This window comes from Daldinia decipiens (genome assembly GCF_022478715.1).
Source record: "Daldinia decipiens strain CBS 113046 unplaced genomic scaffold F4813scaffold_23, whole genome shotgun sequence".
In the NCBI taxonomy this organism is placed as follows: Eukaryota; Fungi; Ascomycota; class Sordariomycetes; order Xylariales; family Hypoxylaceae; genus Daldinia; species Daldinia decipiens.
Window position 1 is genome coordinate 3,958 of NW_026054566.1, and position 15,306 is coordinate 19,263.

Genomic DNA, 15,306 nt, shown 5'->3' on the forward strand with positions numbered 1-15,306 from the left:
TAAATACTTAAATTATTAATTTAAATTTTAACAACTATTTTAATAAAATAATAATAATAAATTAATAAATTAATATATAATTTTTAATTAATAATATAACATTAATATTTTATTAATATAATTATAATAAATTAAACAAAAAACAAAACCAACGCTTTAAAATTACTTATTATTTATTTCGAAATAATAAAAACTTAATTCCTTAACACTTAACCGTTAATTTATAAAATTATAATAATATTATTAATATAAAATAACTTATTTTATAAAAATATTAATATAATATTTTTTAACTATTATAAATAAATAAAAAAGATTACTATGTAAAAGAATAATAATAATTTAAATTAATCTAAAAAAGAAAATAATTTTTTTTCGAAAAAACCCGTTTTTACCGCGTTAAGTTAACGTTTAAGCTTTTTATTTTAAAAAAATATAATTATATAAGAACGCGAAAAAAATTATTAATATTAAAATAACAATTATATAACTTTATTATATAATTAAAATTATATCCATATATACCGCTTACGTACAATTTATACATTTATATAATAAATATTTTTCCTTACTTAAAAAAAACCCCTTTTTTAAAAAATAATATAACTAATCAAAACATAATTGTTATTTATATTCCCTTTTATATTATTACATAATACATAATCAATCCAATAAATATTTTATTTAATTTAAAAGATATATTTATATATTAATTTATAACTTTTCTTTAATATAATTTATATATATAAATTATTATAACCGTTTTATACATTTTATTTATTTTAATTTATCATATAATATTAATAAATAAATTAACATTTTAAAAATAATATCTTTATTAATAGTAATTATATTTAAATATATTTTTTATTTTATTATATTATAATATTTACATTAATTATTTTATATTTTAATAAAAAATTATTAATAATATTTAATATTAAATTTAATATTATTTAAAAAGTTATAATATATTTAACAATTTATTATTTTTTTAATATTAATAAAATTAAAAAATAAATTAAAAAGTTAACCGTTATAACTTTTTTTATTATTATTAATATTAATTATATTATTATTTTTATATAATAACATAATTTTTATTAACGTTATTAAAAACTTAAATGGTTTAATAATTTATAATTAATTAAATTTTTTATAATAAACTATTAATTGAAATTTAATGAATTAATTTAACTTTATAAAATTTTAAATTATATATAATTAATTTTATTAAAATATTATTAATTTAAATAATATAATTTTTTATAATTTTTTAATATTTAATATTTTTAAATTTTAACGTTATTAACAAATATATCGGATATTATTAAAACATTATATAATATTAAAACTTTTTATTTAAATATTAATAAAATATATAATTAATTATTTAATAAAATTCATTTTTAATATATATAAATTTAAAATTTTAATAATTAACTTTATATTTTTATAATTAATAATATTATTATTTATAATTTTATTTTATAATAAAATTTCTTATAACTTTAATTATACTTTTAAGTAAAATTATATTTTTAAATATTTTATTTAAAAATTTAATATATTAACTTAATTATAATTATTTATTATATTTAATTGTATTATAACTTTTATATTATAAAAAAAGAAAAATATTTTTTTAAAAAATATAATAATTTTAAAAAATATAATAATTTTAAAAATAATAATTTTTTACTTATTCTTTTAATAAAGTAAATTTATTCTTTTTTATAAAAGACTTAAATAATTAAAAAAATTTATAATAAAGTAATTATAAATCGATTAAAGTAATAAAAGTTTATAATAAAATAATAATTAATTAAATATATTAAAAAGTAAGTTCGATTTAAAAACAAATTAAAATTTTATTTTAAAATTTAAATAATTATAACGTTATTAATTTAATAAAATTAAACCATTAAAATTTAAAATTTTATAATTAAATTATTGTTTTAATTTAACGTTTAATAAAGTTTTTAAATATAAAAATAAATATTAATTAATAAATAAAATAAATCTTTAAAATTTTAAATATTATAAAATTATTTTATAATATTAATATTAATTTAAATCTTTATAAAATAATTAATAAAAGATTTATTATATTAAAAGCTTTTAAATTATTAATAAAATAAAGTTATTAAATGTTAAAAATTATAATAAATAAAAAATTAAAATTATATTATAATTTTTTTTAAATTAAGTTAAATTATTTTATCGTTATAATTATTTTATTATTATGATTTTATTATTTTATATGTTTATAATTAATTTAAAAAATAAAAAAATAAATAATCTTTTTTTTTACTTTTTAATTATTATAATGTTATGTATATATATTTTTAATTTAATTTTTTTTCTTTTTATATAATTCTTTTTAAAATTATTACAAAAATTTATAAACGTTTATAATTTTTTAAATAAATAAAATATATATTTTATTTTAAATTTAAAAGTTTTATTAAAACGTTTTTTATTTAATCATATAAAATTTATATTTATATCATATTAATTAATAAAGTTATAAGTATTAATGATTTTTAACAATTTTATATATAAATTTATATATATAATGGGAAATGGGTGGCCTTAGTAATGGTGGTTTAACTTAATGATTTCATCCCGCTGCAACTTCGTACAACCATGGAAAAACAATCGATGCTCAGCCTAGCATCTTGGATCCAGATCTCAAAACTATTCCTTATCAACCTCATGCGCAAGTTATCCGGACTGGGTTCGTGTCCAAATATGAAGGTCTGAGAGACATTCGGCTTAAGCATCCACATTATAAAACTTTCCATGCAAGTGCCATTTCGGCTGTAGATGATCTCGATTTCATTCGCTTCTACTGGTGGCACATTGATGCTGCTCTATACGCCCTTGCACCGCGCGAGTAACTACATAGCTTGCGGTTAAAATTCCTGGAGGCTGCCGCCAGGTTTGCTGTTGTGTCAATGGAACCGGTGACGAGTTGCAAGTTCCTTTAGGCACCACGGTGTTTGTTTCGGGTTATACGACGTACGATCTATTTTCTGATGCTGATAAAGAGTTTGCTCGTACGTCTTGTGTTTAGTATGCGCCACATCCTTATATTTGGATTAGCAACGCAAAATCTCGTTCTGATAGACTGGGGATGGTTACACAGGGGCTCGAACACCCCTGGACGATCTACCACCTATCGAACAAGAAAAGATCCAAATTCTAGCTATGTGCTGGCGTGACCTAGTAACAGGCCAACTTGTTCTTTAGGTGGCAAACGGGATTGTTATTAACGACCTCAGCGAAGTCCGCGAAATCATATATCGGCTCCAACGTCCAGCCATCGCACCGAAACCGAAACTCGTTTATGCTCACGATTGGGAAGAGAGGGATTTTGTTTTATTCCATCGGGGGCTGCTCCATTCAGTAGTGGCTAGGTTGATCGTTTATAAATGATGTTCTAAGAACCAATACAAAATTATGTATGAATTCTTCACTATTTTACTCCGCCCAGACTGGACTGCCAATCCCTCCGTAATATCTCCCCTTTCCCTTTTTACCTCAGCCGTTTACTAGCCTAATCAACCGTCAAGAGTTGCTCGTAGAAAGCCGCGACCTTGTTTTCGTTGTCACGAAGGTGGATCTCAAGAATCCAGTGCCGCTTATTTCCATCTTTGCCAGGATTGCTCATGTTTTGGTCGTTCCCCTTGGTAATATAAAGAGATATCTTGTCCCGGGGAATACGTTCATGTGGGAAGAGCCCGACTAGGTGTCCAGCAAGTTTAGCGCCGAATTCCCAACCGGCATTTCGAGCTTCTTCGCAGGCAATGTTATACAATTGCTCGCCCGTCATATCTAGATTCTCCTGGTATCGAGATTTCACTATTTTCCATACTGGGGCAAGAGAGTCGCGTAGACGTTTCTTATTGGGGTCATCGCCAAGCACAAAGGTACGTGCAAAGTCGGCCTCCCAAGCCTCAAATACTGGTCCTAGGTCGACATATAGGATGTCATCTTCCCCAATGATACGATCAGGTGGGTTATCCTCAAATGGTAAAAGGGTATTGGGTCCGCTTCTGACAACTCTTTTGTGCCAATGTGTTTTAACACCATGGCGTTCTGTCCCAAGCTTATGGATCTCGTCGCTCAGCGTCTTCTCGCTAATGCCGGGTCGGATAAGCTTCTCCTCTATCTCCTCAAAAAGTTGGACGGCTTTGTTCTGGGCATCTAGGAGGTAAGATGCTCGCTCACTTTCTGTCACACTCATGATGTCGATTATTATACAAAGCCGTGTTCTGAGGTTGTAGTACAAAAATAGGACTACCCGAGTAGAAATGTAAAAAAGTTGCAATTAGGTGATTGAGGGGTAAATTACGCCTGGAGTTGCCGATATCTTTAATTGGTTTTATGCAGGTATGCATATGGTAAAAGTATAAACCATATTCCCGTATCAAAGCTCATATAATTTTATCCATACCTATATATGTTGGCAACGTCATGTACTTCATGTAACACACCTCACATAAGGTAATAACTAAAACTTGACCTTGTATGTCTCCATTGAGGAGCTGTGGCGGATTCTTTTTACACCAATTTAACTCTACATGGTATTGAGGTATTGACCTCGACAAAACTAGGCACCTTACGATACGACCGCAATGAAAGTACCGGCGCCGCTATATCTATCTATGTCGAGTGATCTATGAGAATAATCTATGTCTAGGTATCTTACCACCCCTCTGTGCTCCTTATAGTGTTTTGAGAGGCTATCACTCTTCCAAGAAGCCCGGGAATAGGTACTGGACCTTCTTCAACGCCTCGGGATTCCGGCCCTCGGGTTTAGTGCAAAACATCACAGCACTCTTACTGGCACCCTCCCAATGCTTGGCGGTAACCAACTCGCTATTCTCGTGTTTGCACAGCTCGTCTAACACGGCACCAACCAGCCGCCGCGCATTTTTGCTGTTGGTTTCCATATAGTGCATAACCATGGATACGTCAACATCTTCGGTAGTGTGCCAGCAATCGTAATCAGTAGCCATGCAGATGACCTGGAGCGCCATCTCTGCCTCTCTCGCCAACTTAGCTTCCGGTAGCAGTGACATGCTAATCACCGAACCCCCCCAGGAGCGGTACAGATTCGATTCGGCGCGTGTCGAGAACTGTGGGCCCTCTGATGATCGAGCACAGTTAGTAAAGCATACTAGTTAGTAGTTTATTTCAGTACCTACCCATACAGATGGCAGTTCCACTGCCATGCAATACTACACCATCACCGTGCATAGACTTTGCGCATTGGCGTACGATCTGAGCAATCTTGTCGTCGTAGGGGTCGCCGAAGGGGACGTGGCCGACAAGCCCATCCTCGAAGAAGGTAGAAGGACGAACGCCCTTAGTGCGGTCGATAACCTGGTCCGGCACAACGAAGTCCATAGGCTTGATCTCCTCGCGCAGGGAACCTACAGCAGAGAAGGCAACAACGCTGCGCACCCCAATTCGTCGCAGAGCTGCGATGTTGGCCCGGGAAGGAATCTCATGAGGCGCGTATTGGTGGTGAACACCATGACGGGCTAGGAACGCGACAAGCACGCCGCCATGTTCGAGGATCAGGATGGGCGCGGATGGATACCCCCAAGGCGTTAATGGGTTAACACGGGCGATGGGCGTGTAGCCGTCGATCTTGTAGAGTCCCGTCCCGCCTATGACGGCGATATGGACAGGCCCTGTAAGTATGAGCCATCGTATTAGCTAGCAACTCAGACGAGACTGTCTGCTAAAAAGAGGATGATGGAGATGAGGGCGGGGCAACTCGGGATATTCTCACGGTCGAAAGATTCAGGGAGATCAGACATTGTCTCGGTCCAGTTTTTAGCGGTGAAGTATTTATTATTATTATTTTCTTTCCTCTCAAGCCGTTTCAAAACACCTTTAAGTCAATATTAGGTTCTGTGGTATTTATGTATAATAGGTCTTGTTGCTACTGTTGCAGCTGTATTGCGATATAAAATTTACGATAAGAGGATGCCCCTCTCTGTGGAGAATGCTGATACATGCACAGGTATCTTATATGTGGTACCTATGTACATGTAGCTACCACGTGCTCTAATAGTACATAGATCCATAAGCAGATTGATGTTACAAATGGGCAAACTACAAGTACGGATTTCATCATTAGTTAATGTTTACCTAGGTTAGGAGGTTCTAGCGATTTCATTATATATTCATTATATAATATTAATTCCATACATTAGGTACTGCAGCTCTCACCGAAATGTAATAGTGTAGTTCAGGTTCACATAAGAGGTTGTCTTTTCTAAGTTCTCTAAGTACAAGCGGGGATGTAATTATGTTGGGCAAGACTAGGCTAAACTCCGGAACAACTTGCCCCGCCCGCCCCACAGTACTATATATGATATACCTAATAAACGTGACATTCTTGTAAGTTTTAATATGTTTAAACTGTCTTAATGATCCTCGAGAAAATTGGATATAATGTATTGTGAGGATGTATGTAGTGACGCATCGCGTAACGTTTATGTCAAATCACGACGCTCGACGCTTTCCCTGCCAACCGGGCCCAAGGCATTTTAGGATCTCTACTGGATGATCATTGAGGACGAATTGCCGGTGCTAGATAATAATCACTATGCCGGCTAATGAGACCGACTAATAATATTTTATGTGTGCCCGCTCCCATCCTGTATCGGTTCCATTTGGGGAAATTGTCGGTTAAGTGATGATATTTTAGTCCTAGGTCTATAATATACCTACCAGTGGTCATGGTGCTATGCTTTATGGCCGGAAGAAGTGACGAGGGGGGTGTTGGGATGGGCACGAGCTATCAGTAGTAATAGCTTCCCATGGTAGCCGTTAACTTTTCACTTCTTCAGCTACTCAGACATCACTGATCTCTGTTTTAGGCGCGCGTGAGCTTTGTTAAGCTTACGTTTATCACAATGTATTTCAACACGTTACTAAGAGTGTGCTATGTATTGGTGTTCTCGCAGCTTGGGTTTGCTCAGACGATTGTTGTGGGTGGTCAAGTCATCAGTCAGTCAGATTGCGATTCTATCACATCTGAATATGTATGAAAAACATTTTCTAGTAAACTAACCTGATATATTCATGCGTGAAGACGCCGATGAGTCAACCATTTCTCCTGCTTTCGCGCCCGTCGATGCTTCATCCTCTAATGCGACAGCCGACCTCTTCCTCGGGGAAACTCATCAGCTTACTGACGCTGTCCTTGCAAACCTCACTAACCTCGGATTAACCAACATAGTCCTGTTCGGGTTTGCTGATCCTGCAACCGCCCCTAATCAGTCTATTATCGGGCCTTGTAAAACCTTCCCGGGTGAATTTGTTGTTTTCCCTGGTCGTATTACTAACCGAGTATTCGACCTTCTCCTGGGTGGCAGCCTTATTCAGACCAAACCGTTTGCTTCGCCATGCTATAGTGACTACGGGAATCAAGATGCGGCAAAGTGTGCTGAGATTACATCTCACTGGTCAGATAACTCTTACATCCAGTGAGTTAATTCGCTCATCCCCTTCCCGGCGCTGTACTCTAGGGCCAGAGCTGAAGAGGCCAAGCACGAACGATCCAACTTCTATCAACGCAATCCTATTCGAAGGGACGTCATGTGTACCGCACACAGTAAACCCATTTGCGCTGAACTGTACTATTGGCGCATACCCGACGATGTCGGTTAATGTAACCACTGTCGCCCAAATCCAACTAGCTATCAACTTGGCGCGGAGCCTTAACTTGCGACTCGTTATTAAAAATACAGGGCATGACTATAGCGCAAAGAGTACGGGAGCTGGTGCTCTTTCTCTCTGGACTCATAACATGAAAGACATCCAGTACTACGAGAGCTACGAAGAAGGGTCGTATAGAGGACCAGCTTTCAAGATGGCAGCTGGTGTCCAAGTATTTGAGGCATACGAGGCAGCGCATAATTACAACCTTACGATTGTTGGTGCTGAGGGGAAGGTGAGGCGTTTATTAACTCCGCCGGGGACAGAGCTAACGATACCATCTGCAGACGGTCGGGCTTACAGGAGGGTATATTCTAGGTGGCGGCCACTCTCCTTTGTCAAGTCTATATGGAATGGCAGCAGACCAGGTTGGTTTATTTTCACGGGCATTATAACCGCGTGGGCTAAAATCATGACAGGTCCTCTCTATGGAAATAGTCACAGCCGACGGTCGCTTCTTCACAGCCAGTGAAACCTCAAACCCCGATCTCTTTTGGGCTCTTCGAGGCGGCGGTGGATCGACTTATGGGGTTGTTACATCTATGGTGATCAAGGCGTTTCCTGAGATTACAGTCTCAACGATGACATTTAGTCTATCTACAGGGGAGAACGTATCTATGGGTCAGTTCTGGAAAGCCTTTCGCGCTTACTTCGAGGGTTTTGTTAACTACACCGATGCTGGGAACTACGCTCATTTTGACTTAAATGCTACGAGTGGAAACTATGTCTGGAATATGGCACCTTGGTTTGCTCCAAACATGTCTAAATCGGAATTGGAGGTCCTTGCCGACCCCTTCTTCAAGGCTATTGGTAGCATCGGGATCGATCTGAAACCAGTTTATCAAGAATACACAAACTTCTATGACGCATGGAATACTAGCTTCCCTCTCGAACTTTGGGGGTCGAATCTTGCTAGGTACGGTAGCCGGCTTTTCCCACGGGAAAATTGGAAGGATTCGACGAAACTGTCATCTACTTTTGAGGCTATTCGTCACGTTATAGACAATGGTGGCGTGGTATCAGCCTACAATGTTGCTGCCGCCCCGAAGTCCGGGTACCCTGATAAGTACGTGAATTGAGGTTATTCCTCTTGCCCTCCTTTCGACTTGTCCCGAGAATCACCGTCTCCTTATCGGGCTGATTAGGAAGATGTTTTTCTCGGAACTTACTTAAAATTTCTAGTTTCCCGATTGGAACATACAATTATTGATTTTGTTATAGTGCTGTTAATCCGGCCTGGCGTGAGACTGTGCTACACGCTATCGACATCGTGGCATGGACTCAAGATATGTATACGGAACTCATCACAATATGGAGTAACGTTTTGACATCTGACTGGGGATCGTTATGGCGTTCGGTATCGCCCGGTTCGGGAGCTTACCTTTCCGAATCAGACTATATCGAACCCGACTTCCAGCAGTCATTCTGGGGTAACAAATATGATCGGTTATACGAGCTCAAGAAGAAGCTGGATCCTTGGGATGTGTTTTACGCCCAGAATGCGGTGGGTTCAGAGGACTGGGAGATGTCTGATTGGATTTTTGGGAATTTGCCGTCTCAGAACAGTCGGCTGTGCCGAAAGGGGACGAATCCCTCGCAGCAAGGGGCGATGAGGATGGTTCATGGGTAGTTCGTGTAAGAGGGGTGTTAACCTAGAGACCTAGTGCTTTATCTCGAAGCCAATGTATGTATTGATCTTAATGAAGTAAATGCAACATTAATTTGGTGGTATTATGCTTCTTTAGTGCTTTTCTCTGTGATATATTATGTATTTAGGTCCTGGGACGTAATAGCCGTCTGGTTGCAAGTGAAGTTTTTAAGAAACATACCGGTGTATCGGTGTATCGGTGTATCGGTGTATCGAATAAGTGGTCGATACCTTGCAAATGGAAAGGAACAAATAATCCCTGCTAATTAATATAGAATTCACTTAAACAAATACATGTACTTATAAAATATCAGCCCCACCTGATGCTACCCGCAAACCCGTTCAACCTCACCATGCCGAACTTTTCATCCCAAATCATTAGATTAACCTAAGTTAGGTTATTGCATTTTCACACTTAACGTCTTAATCACATATTTTCTTTGTCTCTCTTTTTAGTTCTTTTCAGCTGCCACGATCTGCCACTTCGTGATCCGCCACATCCTAGGTACCTATCTATGACGGGTCACTGTATATGTTGTATTTTTTTTTACCTGCACCTTCAGGCAGCGCGTCATCGCCTAGGTTCTGAGAGCGCGGTAATCTTACCGGGGTTGTAGACATATTGTCATGGCATCATCTCCTTCTGGACTCATTAATCAGTTAGACCTCGACACTGCTAAGATGTGGAGAGACGACTCCATCGAGGAGCGCATATTCTCGGCAGCTTTAATATGTCTAGAAGGTCACTACAACCAGTCTCCTGCAATGGGACCCCAATCCATCGCTAAGGTGACTAGTATTATCTCTAAAACATTAGAGAAGACGCATACCTTCAAGGACGTTAGGTAAGTGTCTCAAGGAGGTAGCTTCGGAAAACAGAACCAAAGGAAAAAAAAGAAAGGAAAATCTATAAATATGTTACTAATACTCTAATCGTAGGGAAGTCCTATCGAGAAATGTGCGGGTATGGATATGGCTACGTCGAGCTGTATCCGCCGCAATATGTGATCTCAATGAGAAGTCTCTTGGTGTACGATCGGAACCTTTTGTTCAAACGAAATTCCTCGACATCACTACCCCAGAGGTTACCGCTTTGATTATCAAGAACTACGTGCCTTTAAAGGAGGCGTTGCAGATGCTCAACAAGCTCATGCATATTGCTCGAAATCTGCTTGTCACTACCGACCCAGAGGTCCCTCAAGATCTGTCCGCAGCTATCCAGTTCGACCATGAAGTATATGAATCCATATGTCTCTGTGTCAACGTGACTAGCAAGGGAATTGATGGGGAAATGCCAGAAGATGAAGCCTCTAGGGCTAAGCTGAATGAGATCACCGAACTATGTACGTGGAGCCCCTTGCCAGTAGGTATAATCTGCATAGTTAACCTTTAGTAGGTAAAAAGGTCCTTGTGACATCCCTACAGCAAGCTCACAATTGGATTGCCAAGAATAACCGCAATAAGATGTTATTTTGGTACAAAGTATTAATTGAATCTCCTGACGCTGAGAGCAACCCAGGTCCAGAGGATCGGCATGAGTCAGTGCTGGATTACCCAGCTCCTAGGAGTATTCACCTGCGAGACGAAATTTCGAACTGGCTAAAGAGATCGTCGCGAATGTGCGATGCTGCTATTAGCATTTGCAAGGAATATTTTCATGCTCAGAGCGCCGAAAAGAAGGATCAATGGTTACTCCATGACGAGAATCTCCTAGCCTGGAATTACACCCCGCCTGAAACCTGGGCGTGGCAACCGGATATGTATGACGAGGCTGCTGAATTGGTTTCAACGTGGAACTCCGAAGAACCCGATAAGTTTGAGCAGGATAGAGCATATGGCCGTGTATCGCATGAACTCGACAAGTGGTGGTACGGTGCACGTGTCCCCAACTCAAACGACTGGAGTCTGACAATGTACTCAACCGTTGACTCTGTTCCTCAGCGCATTAAGGAATGCGAATCCAATCTCATGCAACGCTACGCAGCTACCGAACCACAGGAGGACCCGAATGATACGATTGAGCATCATATAGAGGAAGAACACAGTGTTGAATGGCAAGGCCAGACGTCTCAGTCGGGTCAGGCCTTCGCCCCCGAGTACGATGAATATGAGGAAGAAGCTGATGACGACGATTCATATGGTGAAGGGCCAATGACTGGGCTTCTGACCGAGGTGCCAAATATCCTTGATCCTAAACAGATAGAAGCACTTCATATGATCGTCAAATCTTGCATATTAGATTCAGCGGGTTCTGGTTTAACTATATTCCGCGAGAACTTGCAACAAACCCGTTGTCGTATCTTTCTTGCCACCGACTGCGGTAGGAACCTCCTGAGGGAAATGCTTGTCTTTATAGCCGTATGGGAAAAGGATGAACAGTCTTTAATATTTCAGATTAGCAGTCAGATAGTGCAGGCGATTCACGAAAACTCGCTCATCCCCTACGCATGGATGGCGCTTCGAAGCCCTAAGGATATCATTTCGCCAGCACAAACAGTCCTACTTCGGCTTATTACTTATTTATTCCGCACAGCTTTGTTCCCCCCTAAGGATTATGATCCCTTCCCAGATACAAAAGCAGAAGATGTCGAAAAGATCCTCGCAAACGAAGATGTTCGTCTCGGAAAGATGCTTAACTATCTATATGGTCTCTTCCGCAGCCGTATCGTCCCAGAATGCGTCGCCTTGATGCAAATTCAGGGCGAGGTCCGTAAGGGTCGACTAGATCCCGCCGACTTCCCAGTTGATAACTGGGATCTGGAGCGGGCCAAAGACGGTCTGGTACAATACCTTGATTTTCTTTACACGGTTGCAGATATCCATCCTCTTCGTCAACATCTCATCGACTACGAGGCTGTCTATGAGCTCCTTAAGTTGCTTGAGGGCCTTGATACCGGGGTGGAGAAAGCACCATTCCCAGGCACTCGACGAAACGAGCCTCCCGCCACACCCTCTACTACCACATCAACACACCAGGCGTCATCATCCAATAATCCGCCACCTCCTCCGCCTCCACCACCACCAATATCCGATCCGCCCTACGAGTTCCCCTGGTCGGGTATCAAAGGCCAAGTTTTATCTATACTTGCCGCTCTCTTACAGCCACCGCCTGGTCAATCCTCGCCTGGCAATCCGACAGTGCAGCTCCAAATTTTACGTCATAACGGAATAGTGGCCTTGCTTAACTGCTGTTTATACGACGACAACAACCGCTTCTGCCGTGAGCGCACACAGCTCTGCCTCAAATGGCTTATGGATGGCTGTCCGGATGCCTCGGCATTCCTCCAGAGCCTCGTCAGCGCCAACCAAGGGCAGCCAGTGGCGCGTCCACCTGTCGGCAGCAACTTAACACAGAGCGTCAGGATAGACGGCGTCCCTGGTGAGGTTAGGGTCCAGGTGCGCAGCTCGAGCGCGCCCGCTGGAGAAGTCGGCGAGGTAGTAGGGGATGGTGCAAGTTCAAGGAGTAGGCTGGAGGAAAATAAGAGTCGTAGCGAGGAGCTTGTTAATGACCTCTTAGCGCTGACTGTTATTGACAAGACTGGTAAGATGACTATTTCTCCCGATGGTGATGACACGGAGGATGACGACTTCATGTGATTAGACTGGAAAAAGGTAAAGGTTTCCAAACATTAGGGTCATAATGGTGGCATGAGCGGATGGGATTATCATAAAAACCGTAGTTATCCTACGAGTTGCATCGGACGGGGAGTAAAACTTTGATCGGTATTTGTAGTCGGAAAAGGGATACTAGGAAAGCTTATTGTTGCGGCCGTATGATCAGTCAAGCAGTTGAGCCACTCGAACAGTGAGGAGAAGAGAACACTCCGTGTATATGGGATACTCACTCGGCTCACTAGCCCGAGGGCAAGTATTTTGTAAGAGTGATATTGTATGGTTCGCTTATTACACATTGCATTTTGACATGTAATGAAAGAAGCTTAAGTGCTCCTTCTTTTTAGCTACCAAGTGAGCCATGCGCATCAATGCTTTTCAAAGGTATGATTTGCGAAATCGATAGGTTGACAAGTATCTTTCTCCTCAGTTTCTACTTGGCCGAGCGATTCGTTCATCTCAGTAGCTCGTTTAGAAAGCAAACGTAACCTGCCCCTCCGCTCCTTTCTCCCATAGACGGCTATCTTGAACCTATTATGTATCACCTGGATATATCCTGGCCCCGTGACCTAGAGCACTTACATGATCCTGGCTATCTTCTCTAGCAACTCGACATCCCGTACAGCTATGCCTAGGAGTAGTTCGTTCGTGAGCGTCTGTAAGACGTTGATGCCTCCTGAGTTGAGCTTTATGGTAATGAATTTGTCTATACCAACTCTATTCTGGCTACATAACAATTCCTCAATTCTTGAAAACTGAATGTCTAGATTCTCACTGGAGTATATCCCCCCTTTCTCGTCGCTAGTAGTAGCGATGGCCTTATAGTGTATATTGTGTGAATGGATATCGTTAGAAAGTTTTCCTGATTCTATCTGGATCTCACTTGATACGATAACGTTGGGGGGTATGCCACATTGAGTAGCTACACTAGTATATTGATCATATGCCGTATTCAAATTCCGATTGTTAACATCGGTGGAGATATCAGTCGTCCTAAAGCCCCTTGCGCTTTGTACATCGCCTAAGGCTCTGACGCTTCGAGAGTTTTCAAGTAGGTCGGTTTCGTTGATAATATCGTATGGATTAGGCTTCGGAGCATCTGCTGCCTTGGGATTCGCCAGTTTATTTGACACTAGCATGGGGCCAGTATTGTCTACCATGGTGGTTAGATATTGCGCCGTAGTCCTTTTGACGTCAGATTCTTTGAGGGGTTGATTGATTTCCTCCGTGGTGGTATTATTGTCCGTGGAATTCGTTTCAGGAGTCTGAGCTGGTCGTGTGTCAGAGGTGTTCGTCAAGGGCGCTTTCTTGGACGTCCTAGGGGTGCCGACCGTTTGAGATTGGGTTCGAATCACATTGAATTTAATCCTCTTTGAGGAATTGGATTTTTCGATAACATGGCTAGTCGTTCTTTTCTGACCTCCTAAAAACCCTAATGTTCGTTGCTCAGATAGGACAACAGCTGGGCTTAATTCCCGCCGGCTTCCTTCCGCCGTGCTAGCGCTCAGCGGTGGTATTTTTCGGGAACCACGGTTGGCAACGGGGCGTGTGGTTCTAAGTGTTCCCTTTGAGAGCTCTGTATCCGCTGGGGTAGTGGCGTGTAAGGAGATATCATTTTCGGGATTCTGAGCCGCCCCATGTTGTGGGAATTGGGTGGTATGGGGGGGGACTGATTTGTCAACGCTATCTAAGTCCAAAGATGTGGCTGGTCTAGGTGGATGAGTGAAGCTACTATAGCTGTCGCTATGGGTACGGTGATTTAGGTAGACAGGGACTGAATAAGGCCGGTTTGACGATAGCTGTAATGATGGGATAGGCATTTGATGTGCTCCAACCCTATTCACAGTGGCCCTCTGCATTCGCAAGGGTATGGCTCGAGGACCTCCTGGCAGAGGGTGGTATTCCTGAGACCATATTGGTTGAGGAAGGTAACCATATGCTGCCGGAAGAGGAAGGGGATTTCGAGGATATCCGAAATGGGGCCTATATGAATTAGAAGATGGGATATGTAGATCTTGAATAGGCGTCGAGAGCCTGCGGTGACCTGGTTGTTGCATTGTGACTGAGGTAGAGAATTGATGTAACTTGAATGTTCAATGTTGGTATTAATACATACCTATATACATGTACTTGTATGATATTGGCGAGCGCATATATGGGAAGGAGCACTAGTATACATGAGTTTAAAGCTACTGGCAATGGCAATGACAATGACAATACCCTTTACTTAATCTACCTAGGTACCTACACACTACACCTTCCCTGAGGCTATTCACCACATAGGAACTTACAACCAACAA

At 39.9% G+C, this 15,306-nt stretch overlaps 6 protein-coding genes across 6 annotated transcripts; 3 read left to right on the plus strand and 3 right to left on the minus strand.

The window, feature by feature from the left end:
• Window positions 1-2,924: 2,924 nt before the first annotated feature.
• Window positions 2,925-3,502, plus strand: F4813DRAFT_131057 (uncharacterized protein). Its single transcript, XM_049238715.1, has 2 exons — window positions 2,925-3,062; window positions 3,256-3,502. The coding sequence occupies exons 1-2, from the start codon at window positions 3,042-3,044 to the stop codon at window positions 3,439-3,441; spliced, it is 207 nt and encodes a 68-aa protein (XP_049098268.1). The 5' UTR covers window positions 2,925-3,041; the 3' UTR covers window positions 3,442-3,502.
• F4813DRAFT_131085 (Creatinase/aminopeptidase) lies at window positions 3,396-4,412 on the minus strand. Its single transcript, XM_049238716.1, has one exon. The coding sequence runs from the start codon at window positions 4,250-4,252 to the stop codon at window positions 3,563-3,565; it is 690 nt and encodes a 229-aa protein (XP_049098269.1). The 5' UTR covers window positions 4,253-4,412; the 3' UTR covers window positions 3,396-3,562.
• A 28-nt stretch (window positions 4,413-4,440) lies between these two features.
• Window positions 4,441-6,097, minus strand: F4813DRAFT_363859 (phosphorylase family protein). Its single transcript, XM_049243755.1, has 3 exons — window positions 5,810-6,097; window positions 5,217-5,708; window positions 4,441-5,158 (listed from the first exon to the last, which is right to left on the minus strand). The coding sequence occupies exons 1-3, from the start codon at window positions 5,835-5,837 to the stop codon at window positions 4,755-4,757; spliced, it is 924 nt and encodes a 307-aa protein (XP_049098270.1). The 5' UTR covers window positions 5,838-6,097; the 3' UTR covers window positions 4,441-4,754.
• A 356-nt stretch (window positions 6,098-6,453) lies between these two features.
• Window positions 6,454-9,474, plus strand: F4813DRAFT_363863 (FAD-binding domain-containing protein). Its single transcript, XM_049243756.1, has 6 exons — window positions 6,454-7,035; window positions 7,121-7,514; window positions 7,579-7,981; window positions 8,034-8,114; window positions 8,166-8,812; window positions 8,968-9,474. The coding sequence occupies exons 1-6, from the start codon at window positions 6,942-6,944 to the stop codon at window positions 9,374-9,376; spliced, it is 2,028 nt and encodes a 675-aa protein (XP_049098271.1). The 5' UTR covers window positions 6,454-6,941; the 3' UTR covers window positions 9,377-9,474.
• Window positions 9,475-9,754: 280 nt separating this feature from the next.
• F4813DRAFT_131140 (uncharacterized protein) lies at window positions 9,755-13,033 on the plus strand. Its single transcript, XM_049238719.1, has 3 exons — window positions 9,755-10,239; window positions 10,334-10,737; window positions 10,791-13,033. The coding sequence occupies exons 1-3, from the start codon at window positions 10,022-10,024 to the stop codon at window positions 12,989-12,991; spliced, it is 2,823 nt and encodes a 940-aa protein (XP_049098272.1). The 5' UTR covers window positions 9,755-10,021; the 3' UTR covers window positions 12,992-13,033.
• Window positions 13,034-13,445: 412 nt separating this feature from the next.
• F4813DRAFT_131138 (uncharacterized protein) lies at window positions 13,446-15,269 on the minus strand. The gene has a single exon (XM_049238717.1). The coding sequence runs from the start codon at window positions 15,061-15,063 to the stop codon at window positions 13,585-13,587; it is 1,479 nt and encodes a 492-aa protein (XP_049098273.1). The 5' UTR covers window positions 15,064-15,269; the 3' UTR covers window positions 13,446-13,584.
• Between the last annotated feature and the right edge of the window lie 37 nt (window positions 15,270-15,306).